The 12,656-nt window shown below is 37.7% G+C and overlaps 1 protein-coding gene across 2 annotated transcripts in view; it reads right to left on the minus strand.

The window, feature by feature from the left end:
• Nucleotides 1-145: 145 nt before the first annotated feature.
• Nucleotides 146-12,656, minus strand: part of LOC110447646 (protein-serine O-palmitoleoyltransferase porcupine-like) — a 28,930-nt gene continuing 16,419 nt past the window's right edge. For both annotated transcript variants that reach the window (XM_021493488.1, XM_021493487.1), the window contains exons 7-13: nucleotides 10,408-10,536; nucleotides 5,161-5,255; nucleotides 4,861-4,937; nucleotides 4,452-4,515; nucleotides 3,109-3,194; nucleotides 2,367-2,471; nucleotides 146-617 (exon numbers count right to left, since the gene is read on the minus strand). In XM_021493488.1, coding sequence (XP_021349163.1) covers nucleotides 519-617; nucleotides 2,367-2,471; nucleotides 3,109-3,194; nucleotides 4,452-4,515; nucleotides 4,861-4,937; nucleotides 5,161-5,255; nucleotides 10,408-10,536 — 655 coding nt within the window. In that variant the 3' untranslated portion in view covers nucleotides 146-518. The remainder of the gene's footprint in view (nucleotides 618-2,366; nucleotides 2,472-3,108; nucleotides 3,195-4,451; nucleotides 4,516-4,860; nucleotides 4,938-5,160; nucleotides 5,256-10,407; nucleotides 10,537-12,656) is intronic.

A 12,656-nucleotide genomic window follows, 5' to 3' on the forward strand; every position in this document is an offset into this window, starting at 1 on the left:
AGGTTCAACCATAACATGACCTTGTCACATGACTATGGTTCATTGGTTCAACCATAACATGACCTTGTCACATGACTATGGTTCATTGGTTCGAACATAACATGACCTTGTCACATGACTATGGTTCACAGATTCAATCACCTTGGTTTTTGTTACATTGACATGGGTCATTGGTTCAACCATCACACAAGACTTTGTCTTGATGCTGCCATGTGTACAAAACATCTGTGTTTAACCATGACATTCATTTTTTCATTACATGAATAAGAGTAAAACATGAATTTCAGATCCATAATGCAAAAACATGTATATATATTTATATATATCTATAGCAACTGCTATCATTTAATGACAAGATCAGTCTAACTATATTTAACACATTGCGTACAAATATAACAAAGTTACATATAAAAATATAAGCAAAACATGTAATACGTAAAATCTACCAGCAGCAGAATCTCCTCCTCCTATTTAATCTGTGTAGCGACGACCACCAAGCTCCCACAGCTTATGTTCACCTAAATGATCAGGTAAAATATATATGTCCCGAGGACTACCCAGTGGCTGGCATAGTCGAGGTTGGCCCACTTCTCCAGGGTATGCTTCATTGTGTAGCCCTGTGTGGGGGAAAAGTTCTGTGAATTTTTTTTTTTTTTTTTTTTTAAATTTTGGTTAAACAACTTTTTAAAGAAAAAACTAGCCATCTTTTGAACAAATAACAAATATAGCACACTACAAAATTATTCATACAAATTATGTGTATTAAATAGCTTTTGGAATTATGAATTTTGACATACTGATGACTGTACTGGTTATAACCCAGAGAAGATGTTCCTGTCTTGTCATTTGTTCTGATGACTGTACTGGTAGTAACACAGAGAAGATGTTCCTGTCTTGTCATTTGTTCTGATGACTGTATTGACAAATAACCCAGAGAAGATGTTCCTGTCTTGTCATTTGTTCTGATGGTACTTATCATGTCGTGTCATTTGTTCTAATGGTACTAACCATGTCATGTCATTTGTTCTAATGGTACTTATCATTTCATGTCATTTGTTCTAATGGTACTTACCATGTCGTGTCATTTGCTCTAATGGTACTTACCATTTCATGTCATTTGTTCTGATGGTCCTTATCATGTCATGTCATTGTTCTTATGGTACTTACCATGTCATGTCCTTTGTTCTGATGGTACTAACCATGTCATGTCATTTGTTCTAATGGTTCTTACCATGTCATGTCATTTGTTCTAATGGAACTTATCATTTCATGTCATTTGTTCTGATGGTACTAACCATGTCATGTCATTTGTACTGATGGTACTTACCATCTCGTGTCATTTGTTCTAATGGTTCTTACTATGTCGTGTCATTTGTTTTGATGGTACTTACCATGTCATGTCATTTGTACTGATGGTACTTACCATCTCGTGTCATTTGTTCTAATGGAACTTATCATTTCATGTCATTTGTTCTAATGGAACTTATCATTTCATGTCATTTGTTCTGATGACTGTATTGACAAATAACCCAGAGAAGATGTTCCTGTCTTGTCATTTGTTCTGATGGTACTAACCATGTCATGTCATTTGTTCTAATGGTTCTTACCATGTCGTGTCAGTTGTTCTAATGGTACTTATCATTTCATGTCATTTGTTCTGATGACTGTATTGACAAATAACCCAGAGAAGATGTTCCTGTCTTGTCATTTGTTCTGATGGTACTTACCATGTCGTGTCATTTGTTCTGATGGTACTTATCATGTCATGTCATTGTTCTGATGGTACTTACCATGTCATGTCATTTGTTCTGATGGTACTTACCATGTCGTGACATTTGTTCTAATGGTACTTACCATGTTGTATCATTTGTTCTAATGGTACTTACCATGTCGTGTCATTTGTTCTGATGGTACTTACCATGTCGTGTCATTTGTTCTAATGGTACTTACCCTGTCGTGTCATTTGTTCTGATGGTACTTACCCTGTCGTGTCATTTGTTTTGATGGTACTTACCCTGTCTTGTCATTAGTTCTGATGGTGCTTACCCTGTCTTGTCATTTGTTCTGATGGTACTTACCATGTCGTGTCATTTGTTCTAATGGTACTTACCCTGTCATGTCATTTGTTCTGATGGTACTTACCATGTCATGTCATTTGTTCTGATGGTACTTACCCTGTCTTGTCATTAGTTCTGATGGTACTTACCCTGTCTTGTCATTTGTTCTGATGGTACTTACCCTGTCATGTCATTTGTTTTGATGGTACTTATCATGTCTTGTCATTTGTTCTAATGGTACTTACCATGTCGTGTCATTTGTTCTGATGGTACTTACCCTGTCATGTCATTTGTTCTGATGGTACTTACCTTGTCTTGTTCCCTGCTGCTGTCAAACATGAGACCAAGGTAGGCAAGATGAAATACTGCTAACAGTGCAAAACACACATTTGTCAGTAGTACAAGTGGATGATACTGCAGAGAAAAGGAAAAGATATTAGTGACATTATGGAGCTCATCATTTGCTCTGGATACAGATTCAATTCAGAAATCTTACAGAGTAATGGAGACACTTGTTTACAGCTATGGTAACCTCCATTAGTTGTAACATTACAAGTTCACTTATTGTGGCTAGGGTAACGATATGGAACCCCAAATAAACATTTATTCAAATAGTTGCACCTACAGAAATAAATGTATCTATTTATAATTGAAGATAGGTTCAATTCAATTGAAGATATGTTGTATTTGTACCTAGGTACAATTCAATTGGAGATATGTACCTATCTTCAATTAATTGTACCGATCTTTAATTGAATAGAACCAATCTTCAATTTATTGTACCTATCTTCAATTATTTGAAGATAGGTACAATTAATTAAGTATATGTTAATTTGGCGTTCCATATAACCAGTTATAAATCCTTACTATGGTGAAATGCGACTTCTGCTCTTTCTTTCTTTGATTTTTCACATTCAAAATGTACTACAAGAAAATCAACTTCCAGATCTAATATAAAGCAGCTTAAATTTTAAATGTTTTTGAGTGAGAAGTAATAGTATCCACATTTAGACAGGGAGAAATATAAGGATAATGATTTTAGCTGACTTACTGATGTATACTCATGACCACAGCTGTCAGGGCACGTCTTGGCTTGGATACAGGCATTGAATATTCTGGACAACTTATTCCTAAACACTGCCAGTTAAGAAAAAGAAATATTTAGCAAACGTTTTTTATCTAATATTTCAAATTCCAAATTGTGACACTTATTAAACAAGAGGCCCAATAGGCCTGAATCGCTCACCTAGTATTAATTTCACACTTGTAATCTTAAAAGTGGACTAAAATACAGCTACAGGCAATATATCAGTGTTTGGTTCAAAAGAAGTTATTGAAAGATGAAAGTCAACATTAAGTTGAACAGACTTTTATAGCCTTTCATCCCAGCATGCTTCTGGCCAAATATCATTACCCTGGACCTTTAGGTTATTCAGAAATTGTTTAAAGATTTCAACATATTTGACCCCTGTGACCTTGAAAAAGGGTGAAGGTCATTTATTTCAACAAACTTGGTAGCCCTTCATCCCTGCATGTTACTGGCCAAATACCATCACCTAATTTAAGGCCTCTTGGTTATTCAGAAGCTGTTTAAAGGTTTTAAACATATTTGACCCTTGTGACTTCTAGTATAAGTCAAGGTCATTCATTTGAACAGACTTGGTAGCCCTTCATCCGTGCTTGTTACTGGCCAAATATCATCACCCTAGGCCTCTTGATTATTCAGAAGAAGTTGTTAAAAGACCATGTGACCTTGAAAATGGACAAATGCCATTCATTTGAAAAAACTTAGCCCTTCATCCCAGCATGCTATGGCCAAATATCATTATCCTAGGCCTTTTGGTTATTTATATTAGTGTGTTTGAAAAATTCGAGGAAGATTTCGTTTTGCCATCGAAATGATCAGTATGTAAATTCTACTTTCACTTTCAAATAACTTAGAGGGCCTAATAAAATCCATTCATATTAATAAACGTTGTTTTTTATGCTTAGTTAATGAAGGAAAAAATCAGTACATGGGAAAAATATCATAATAACCGATATATCATAATAAGTGGGTTCCACTGTATAACAAATGATGCCAAGTGTAACATCCTGCACAAAAAAATAATCTAAAACATGATGGTTACTATTGTAGAAAATGTGGTGTGTGTAATTACACTACGTCTCGACATGAAGTAGGGAGCTGCTCTCAGGTCCCAAAATCAGGTACAGTGTGGAGGAAAAGCACTCACGTGTTGTCGTGTTGAGATCGGTATGTAAAATGTCACATCAATGTTATCGGTGCAGTCAGGAGTCTAAGAGAGATAACTCTCCCCAAAATTCACTACACTATTGTAAATGACAATTTTATTAAAAACTGCAAACTATTAAATTGGTATTTAATTTACTCACCAAATTCAACATATGAATAAAATCCTAGTGAGAAAAGAACAGCAGCTAACTGGAAATTCAAACCCTGCAATCAAAACAGTTTTCCATCACACAACCAGAACAATGTCAAGTTTGAATCTTTATCAAAGCTTTTAGTTCATATTTAACATTTTAATTACAGGAACAAACTGTTTTCCAAATAATGACTAGAAAAACCTAATGTCCTGTACTGAAAACAATGAAATATACACTGTACCTACAGAACTCCATAAAAACCCAACAAATCAATGTTTGATTTAATGTGAACATGGCCAGTAATCAAGCAATACTGTTTTTACAATTAATGATAAACTCATAAAGTTAGTAGTATAAGAAAAAATTATAAGCGTTATAAAGCAGGATTGTTTAGAACCAGAATCTGTCCACTTACATGAAGTAAAGAACTAGCAGTGTATGTAAGAATCACAGCCACAAATGTTCCAAATATCCGAGATGGTTTAAACACATCTGGAATAAAAAATGCAAAAAATGTGAGCCTTGAGTCTATATATAGTAGGCTAGGGAAGACTACTTCATATTTTAACATATTTTCATACCATATGAAAAGCTTTATCATTTTGACTTCTACTAGTGACCCTGATTGTCATGGTTGTACATATACTGTAATCAGTATCAGTTTGATGATGTTGATTTCTATAATTGATATAGATGTGATGGGTACAACACTTACATGTTTTAAGCCAGTAGTGCATTGGAAGATTCCAGTAGGTGACCACCTCTACCAATGACCGCGGCACCTCAATATGGTAAGGCTTGGACACTGACCTACAACATAGGAGAAACACATCTATACTTCTGTGTATGTGGCCCCTCTTTACCTCTAAAAGGTGGGTCTTACCAAACTACAATATAAGGCATAGTTCTGTGTATGTGGCACCTCTATACCTCTAAATGGTGGGCCTAACTTACCTACAATATAAGGCATAGTTCTATGTGTGTGTCACCTCTTTACCTCTAAATGGTGGGCCTAACCAACCTACAACATTAGGCATAGTTCTGTGTATGTGGCACCTCTATACCTCTTAATGGTCGGCCTAACTTACCTACAATATAAGGCATAGTTCTGTGTGTGTGTCACCTCTATACCTCTTAATGGTGGGCCTAACTTACCTACAATATAAGGCATAGTTCTGTGTGTGTGTCACCTCTATACCTCTAAATGGTGGGCCTAACCAACCTATAGCTACATCGGCATACTTTTATGCATTATATAATATAACTTATCGAATATGATTTGATAGTCATAAGATATAGAATATGGGCTGTAACTCTTGTATTAGCAAGTACAATGTACAAATGTTAGGCAATTCCATCTATATATGTTTTTGATCAGAACACTATAATAGCACGGCTATACAATTTATAAGATTACACTGTACTCATAGTCCTCTGAACATTTTTAAGTAATCTAGTATACAGTTTACATGTGTGCATTTTGTTACTTTTCTTCCAGAATATTTGTCTAAAACATACTTAAAAGAATACACTAGTATTATAACAATACATAATATGCTAGTTTATCTCATTGATACGTACTCTAAAGTAATTTTTCTGACAGTTGCATTATGCACACCTGAACAACACACTAAATTAAGTTTTAAGTAGGTATGTCCTTTTAAAGGCAAGCCTTTACAATAGTTTAAGCTAATGTATATAGTAGCACTGTCATTCTACACACTGTTATAATAAAAGCTACACATCGATGATCATGGTTGATTGCACTCCAACATAGACTTTCAGTGCATGTACAGGCTGGATTCTACCCTACAGATAGTAAGCTTGTCACTGAAAATCAAACTGTGGTACATCGGTGTGGCTAATTGTGGTTCTACAGGCCTATAGGGACACTCAATACATTCGTACAGGTATGGACTTGATCAGCGTGAATTGTGAATCGATACAGCTATATTAGGACAGTAAAGGGAGATAATTGTTTAAAGGCTTGACACTACTGCCAATCCTGTCTGCAGTACATCGCTATGTCAACAGGTGTATATACTGTACAAGGTTACTGGTATCACAGACATATGATTTACTTGTGACAACCTTATTCACATTATTCAATCTACAAACAGCTAATTAGTATTCAAACTTTACTGGGTATCAATTCCAGGAGATTCTGTATGTGTATTAAACCACGAACAAACATTGATTGATATCAACCAGGATTCTGTCATTGTAAACATGGGGTACATACCTAGTGTGATTTGGTTAGTATAGAAACACAGACAGTGATTACAAATATCATACAGACAGTGATTACATATCAACCAGGAGATTCTGTTAGTGTAAACTCAAGTGGTTCACAAAAACAAGGAGATTCTTCCAGTGTAAACTTTACACTAGAAATGTTTATGATGTGATCAATATGAATGTAGTGATCTGGAAATCATAGTTGAGATTTTGAGCTTTTCGTGTGGACTGGTATTTTCTGTGGGACAAACACTCAATCAGTATGGACTTGTACCAGATTTATATATAATTTGTACCGTGCAAACACCTGCTAATTATACAATGGCCTGTAAGTCGATACAAGGCAGTGGTGAGATCAGACAGCTTGTTGATCAACTGGAAAACCACCAGCTCACTCTCAAGAAGGATATAAAAACTGCAGAAGAGAAACTGCAGGTCACTTCCATGAGGTTTAGGAATCTTGCAGGAGAGATGGAAGAAAAAGTGGAAAAGTGCAAGAAAGAGATGGATGTAATTATCAGCAAGTATGTCAAACTTTGTGAGAAATTAGAGAAGGAAAGCGAGGAGCTATTGACCAATCACATTGCAGACCTGGAGGAGAGGTATGGACGGTCGGTGGAGCTAGTCCTGGACTGTAATCAGGCCCTGAGGTCCGGCCAAGCCATCCAACTGTCTGGTGAACAGCTCTACACACCATCAGCTACGCCACACCTTCCTACTCTCCAGTTTGATCCTTGTTTGGACAGTACTGACCACCTCAAACAAGCAATAGGAAAGCTTACAACTGCTACAGACAAGAACACCGCTTCAACAGATAAAGGACAAGCAAAACCTAAAGTGGGGTTTTCAGCAGCCAAGTCAATGGTCACTAAAGAGGTCAGCTCACCCCCACAAAATCAACTTCTTGATATGCCCCGCATTCTTAGTGAGTTTAAGTGCCCAGGACGTGTGTCCTCTATCTGTCCCAACCCCAGGGGACAAGCCTGGACACGCCATGCCCAGACCCTGACCCTCCTAGACAAAACAGGAAAAGTAAAACATAAAGCAGAGTGTTCAGACTGCATAACAGACATCAGTCTGGACCCCAAAACACACAAATTGTGGCTGTGTACCTGGGGACGAAAGATCATGACCTGTGACCCCGGCTCACTACAGGAAGTATTTACAACTGACAGTGTTCCCTGGTGTCTATGTGTCACAAACACAGATCATGTGGTTGTTGGAATGAAGCACAAGATAACAATGTTCACCAGTCAAGGACTTATGGTATGCACTACCAGTACCAAAGAATCGGGAATAGTCCGACCAGAACGCATTTCCCAGTGTCCCGTAACAGGAAACATCGCTTTAGTGGACACTGACAACAAAAGCAACAGTCTCATTCTGGACAACAGTCTGAAAGTTATACATAATCACATCGGTGGAGGAGCCATGGCGTCGTCTATTCGACCAGTGGACCTTGTATATGATTGCTATGGTAACCTTGTGCTGGCTGACAGCGAAAATAAGAGTCTGGAGCTGCTGAATGGTACAGGGGAATACATACAGACCCTCCAAGTAATGTCAGGACCTATCAAGGCCATCGGGACTGACACAGAAAATGTGCTGTGGGTTGCAGTGTTCAATAAACAGAGGGACAGTTACCAAATCCAAGTACTACAGTACTATAACACTAAACAATGTTAATCAGGTCAAACTTCTACAGTACATCATCAAGTGATCAGGACTGCTGAGAAAGTCTGGCTACATGGCTATGGGCGGCCATGAACATGATGACTACAGCAACAGTTGTTTTGGTTCTGTGTGCTCTGTTTATGGAAACAATGACTTTGACCTTAGGTCTGGACCTGAAAGGTTATCCTAAGTAAACACTGTAAGGCAGTGGTGTATTGACCATTGAGTGTTCTAGGGCCGAGGAACTTAAGCTGTGGCTTAGAAACCAATTTTTATTTATATATATTCACTTTTTTAGTAGGACTAGGAATAGTGATAAAGAAAGTGCCGTCGCTGGGGCTCGAACCCGTGACCCTTGGGTCTCAAGCCCGATGCTCTACTGCGCTGAGCTAAAGGGAAACTCCCTACAACTGACACTTGTAAGGCAACCTAATCAATGCACATCTTTTAAAACTTAATCAGGTCATTTTGTTTAACTCTGAGGATATCTCAAGTGCAGTTTTGTCTTCAGTTACAAGAAAATAGCTGTGATAAGTTTACATTTTGTTAGTGCCTTTGATATAGCTAGTCATCCAGCTATGTGATTCCAGTTCTCGGGATGCTTCAAGGCGTTATATTTGATAAATAATAGCATTAATGTCTTATGCACTGTTCCATCAGATAAATGTGTTAGAGTGTGTTAGTTAAATGATTTTACTTTCATGATAGAAGATATTTATATTTTAAATCAACTGAAACGCATTCAAAGTTTACAGTATAGTACTTATAAGCAGCCATCTTGTCAATCAGTCCCCAAATTGAACATGTACAATTGCTGGCCAAAAGAAACCTACTTAATAATGAAATTGAAGAAATATCTCTTTCAGACTTTCTGAGAAATAATGATAACAAATTTAAACTGTGAAAAACATATTATCTCTGAAATTTATATATCTTACATTAAACTAATTTTTTTTTAGTTATGAATATACACTATGAAACAAGATAGTTATATTCCTTATATTTTAAAAGCAATGGAAAAAGGAAGTTGGTGAAATACTTTTTTTTCAAGTTTAATGTTTCATAATCACACCCTCTACTTTAGGGGTTAAAGATCAATTTCAATTAAACTGAGGTTTATATCAATGAAGGAGCATGGAAAATGGCAGAATCTAGCTGATAGATGTGTATATTTCAGTTTATTGAGTATACGTTTTGGCTCATGATCCAAACTAATCGTGTTTCTTGGATAGCAAATGTCAATTAATACCACATTTACAAAAAAAATATAGAATATAGAGTGTTTAATTATTAAACTGTATTAAGTGTGAACAATGAGCACAATTATATTTGTCGACCAGTTTCAAACTTCTTTAGGACAAAAAGATTTTTTTACCCCAGAAGAACATAAATTGTGGGTGCAATGTTCAATTTATATTTGTGTTTGTCATTATGACATCCCGCCTAGGATGTTTGGTTCGGTTTATATTATTTAGTGGTAAGAAATAACGGTGCTCAGAACAAGCAGAATGTCATGTTTACTGGCGTAAAAGATTCTGCATGAGTTGCTGTCACAAAAGAAATCACAAATACAATAAATAAAATATGAAACATTTTTGTGTGTATATTTCTATTTTAATTCTGCATTCTTTTCGTATAAATGTGCTGTCAGTGACCTGCATTTAAAAGACATTGGTCTTATCAACATAGGATCCTGATAAGAAATGACCAGATCAGTTGTGACAAGAAAAGGGGACAAAGGGGGGCAATTCTTACAACAATTTTGGTCACCAGTGGTGTTGACAATAAACTTTTAGACAATGTTTAATTATATATTCTAGTCATGAAAAAATTACATTATTCCACTATAACCTTTTGTGTTTGATGACAAGAAAACGAGAGATGGTCATATTCTATAGTTCATCATGAAATGATCACTCCAGCTGACGGGGAAAAATAGTTTTCAAGTGTACGTCAGAACAGATCGTTAAGATTAGTCACCACAAGGAGTTAGTGATATTCTTCACTATAATGAAAAACGTACAACAAAACTTCCACAGTGTCTACTTACCAGCGAGATTCATTATCCTTGTAGAAGGAGCCCCTAAATCCGCAGAGTAAGGCAGTCGTCTCTGAGGCAAAGCTCACAAAGTAGTGACTAAAACGGAAAGACTGAGCATCTCTGTAGGCCAGTATCCACCTAAAACAACCAGGATTGGGGATCACTTGATAGATCATCACTTTTTTTAAAAAGATCAATGATTGATCATTTATTGATCATGGGGTTAAAGGAAAATAACAGGAGAGTATTCACCAGAACGGGTAAAACATGGAGGATATTTTCTTTAATCAGCTACAGACAGAAATGTTGTCTAAATATTGTTTATGGTAAAACTTAAAAGAATAAAATTGTTTGTCAATTAAATTTTCAGATCTGCACCAAATCTTATTAATCAACTCTTGAAATTTGTTCATGCTACAAGTCAAACCATGTTTGATCATGAAAATCTTATCGATTATTCATAGTTTCATAGAAATAAAATGATCAAACATCAATTAAATTGATAAATAATGAGATGTACAAGACATAGAAATGTGAAGGTGGTACTCAGAATGAGTGTGAAGGGAGATCTAGAGACGGGTGAAAAATTACATGTGGGGACACAGATGGGGACATACCTGTAGTTGGTACTCATGGTGTGAAAGTGTGTCGGGAGACAGGAGACATATGTAGTAAAACTAGTTGGTACTCAGGATGTGTCAGTGTGTGGGGAAACAGGAGACATGTGTAGTTGGTTCTCAGGATGTGACGGTGTGGAGAAACAGGAGACATGTGTAGTTGGTTCTCAGGATGTGACGGTGTGTAGATACAGGAGACATGTGTTGCTTGTTCTCAGGATGTGTCAGTGTGGAGAGACAGGAGACATGTGAAGTTTGTACTCAGGATGTGTCAGTGTTTGGGGAGACAGGAGCCATGTGTAGTTGGTTCTCAGGATGTGTCAGTGTTTGGTGAGACAGGAGACATGTGTAGTTGGTTCTCAGGATGTGTTAGTGTTTGGGGAGACTGAAGACATGTGTAATTGGTTCGCAGGTGTGTCAGTGTGGAGATACAAGAGACATGTGCAGTTGGTTCTCAGGATGTGTCATTGTGTGGGGAGACAGGAGACATGTGCAGTTGGTACTCAGGATGTGTCAGTCTGGAGATACAGGAGACATGTGTAGTTGGTTCTCAGGATGTGACAGTGTGGAGATACAAGAGACATGTGTAGTTGGTTCTCAGGATGTGTCAGTGTGGAGATACAAGAGACATGTGTAGTTTGTTCTCAGGATGTGACAGTGTGGAGAGACAAGAGACATGGGTAGTTGCTTCTCAGGATGTGTCAGTGTGGGGAGACAGGAGACATCTGTAGTTGGTTCTCAGGATGTGTCAGTGTGGAGATACCGGAGACATGTGTAGTTGGTTCTCAGGATGTGACAGTGTGGATATACAGGAGACATGTGTAGTTTGTTCTCAGGATGTGTCAGTGTTTGGAGAGACAGGAGACATGTGTAGTTTGTACTCAGGATGTGTCAGTGTTTGGGGAGACAGGAGGCATGTGTAGTTTGTACTCAGGATGTGTCAGTGTTTGGAGAGACAGGAGACATGTGTAGTTTGTACTCAGGATGGGGCAGTGTTTGGGGAGACAGGAGACATGTGTAGTTTGTTCTCAGGATGTGTCAGTGTGGAGCGACAAGAGACATGTGTAGTTGGTTCTCAGGATGTGACAGTGTGGAGATACAAGAGACATGTGTAGTTGGTTCTCAGGATGTGTCAGTGTTTGGGGAGACTGAAGACATGTGTAATTGGTTCTCAGGTGTGTCAGTGTGGAGATACAAGAGACATGTGCAGTTGGTACTCAGGATGTGTCATTGTGTGGGGAGACAGGAGACATGTGCAGTTGGTACTCAGGATGTGTCAGTGTGGAGATACAGGAGACATGTGTAGTTGGTTCTCAGGATGTGACAGTGTGGAGAGACAGGAGACATGTGTAGTTGGTTCTCAGGATGTGACGGTATGGAGAGACATGAGACATGTGTAGTTGGTTCTCAGGATGTGTCAGTGTTTGGGAAGACAGGAGACATGTGTAGTTGGTTCTCAGGATGTGACGGTATGGAGAGACATGAGACATGTGTAGTTGGTTCTCAGGATGTGTCAGTGTGGAGATACCGGAGACATGTGTAGTTGGTTCTCAGGATGTGACGGTATGGAGAGACATGAGACATGTGTAGTTGGTTCTCAGGATGTGTCAGTGTTTGGGGAGACAGGAGACATGTGTAGTT

Source organism: Mizuhopecten yessoensis, unplaced genomic scaffold (genome assembly GCF_002113885.1).
Source record: "Mizuhopecten yessoensis strain PY_sf001 unplaced genomic scaffold, ASM211388v2 scaffold3555, whole genome shotgun sequence".
Classification (NCBI taxonomy): Eukaryota; Metazoa; Mollusca; class Bivalvia; order Pectinida; family Pectinidae; genus Mizuhopecten; species Mizuhopecten yessoensis.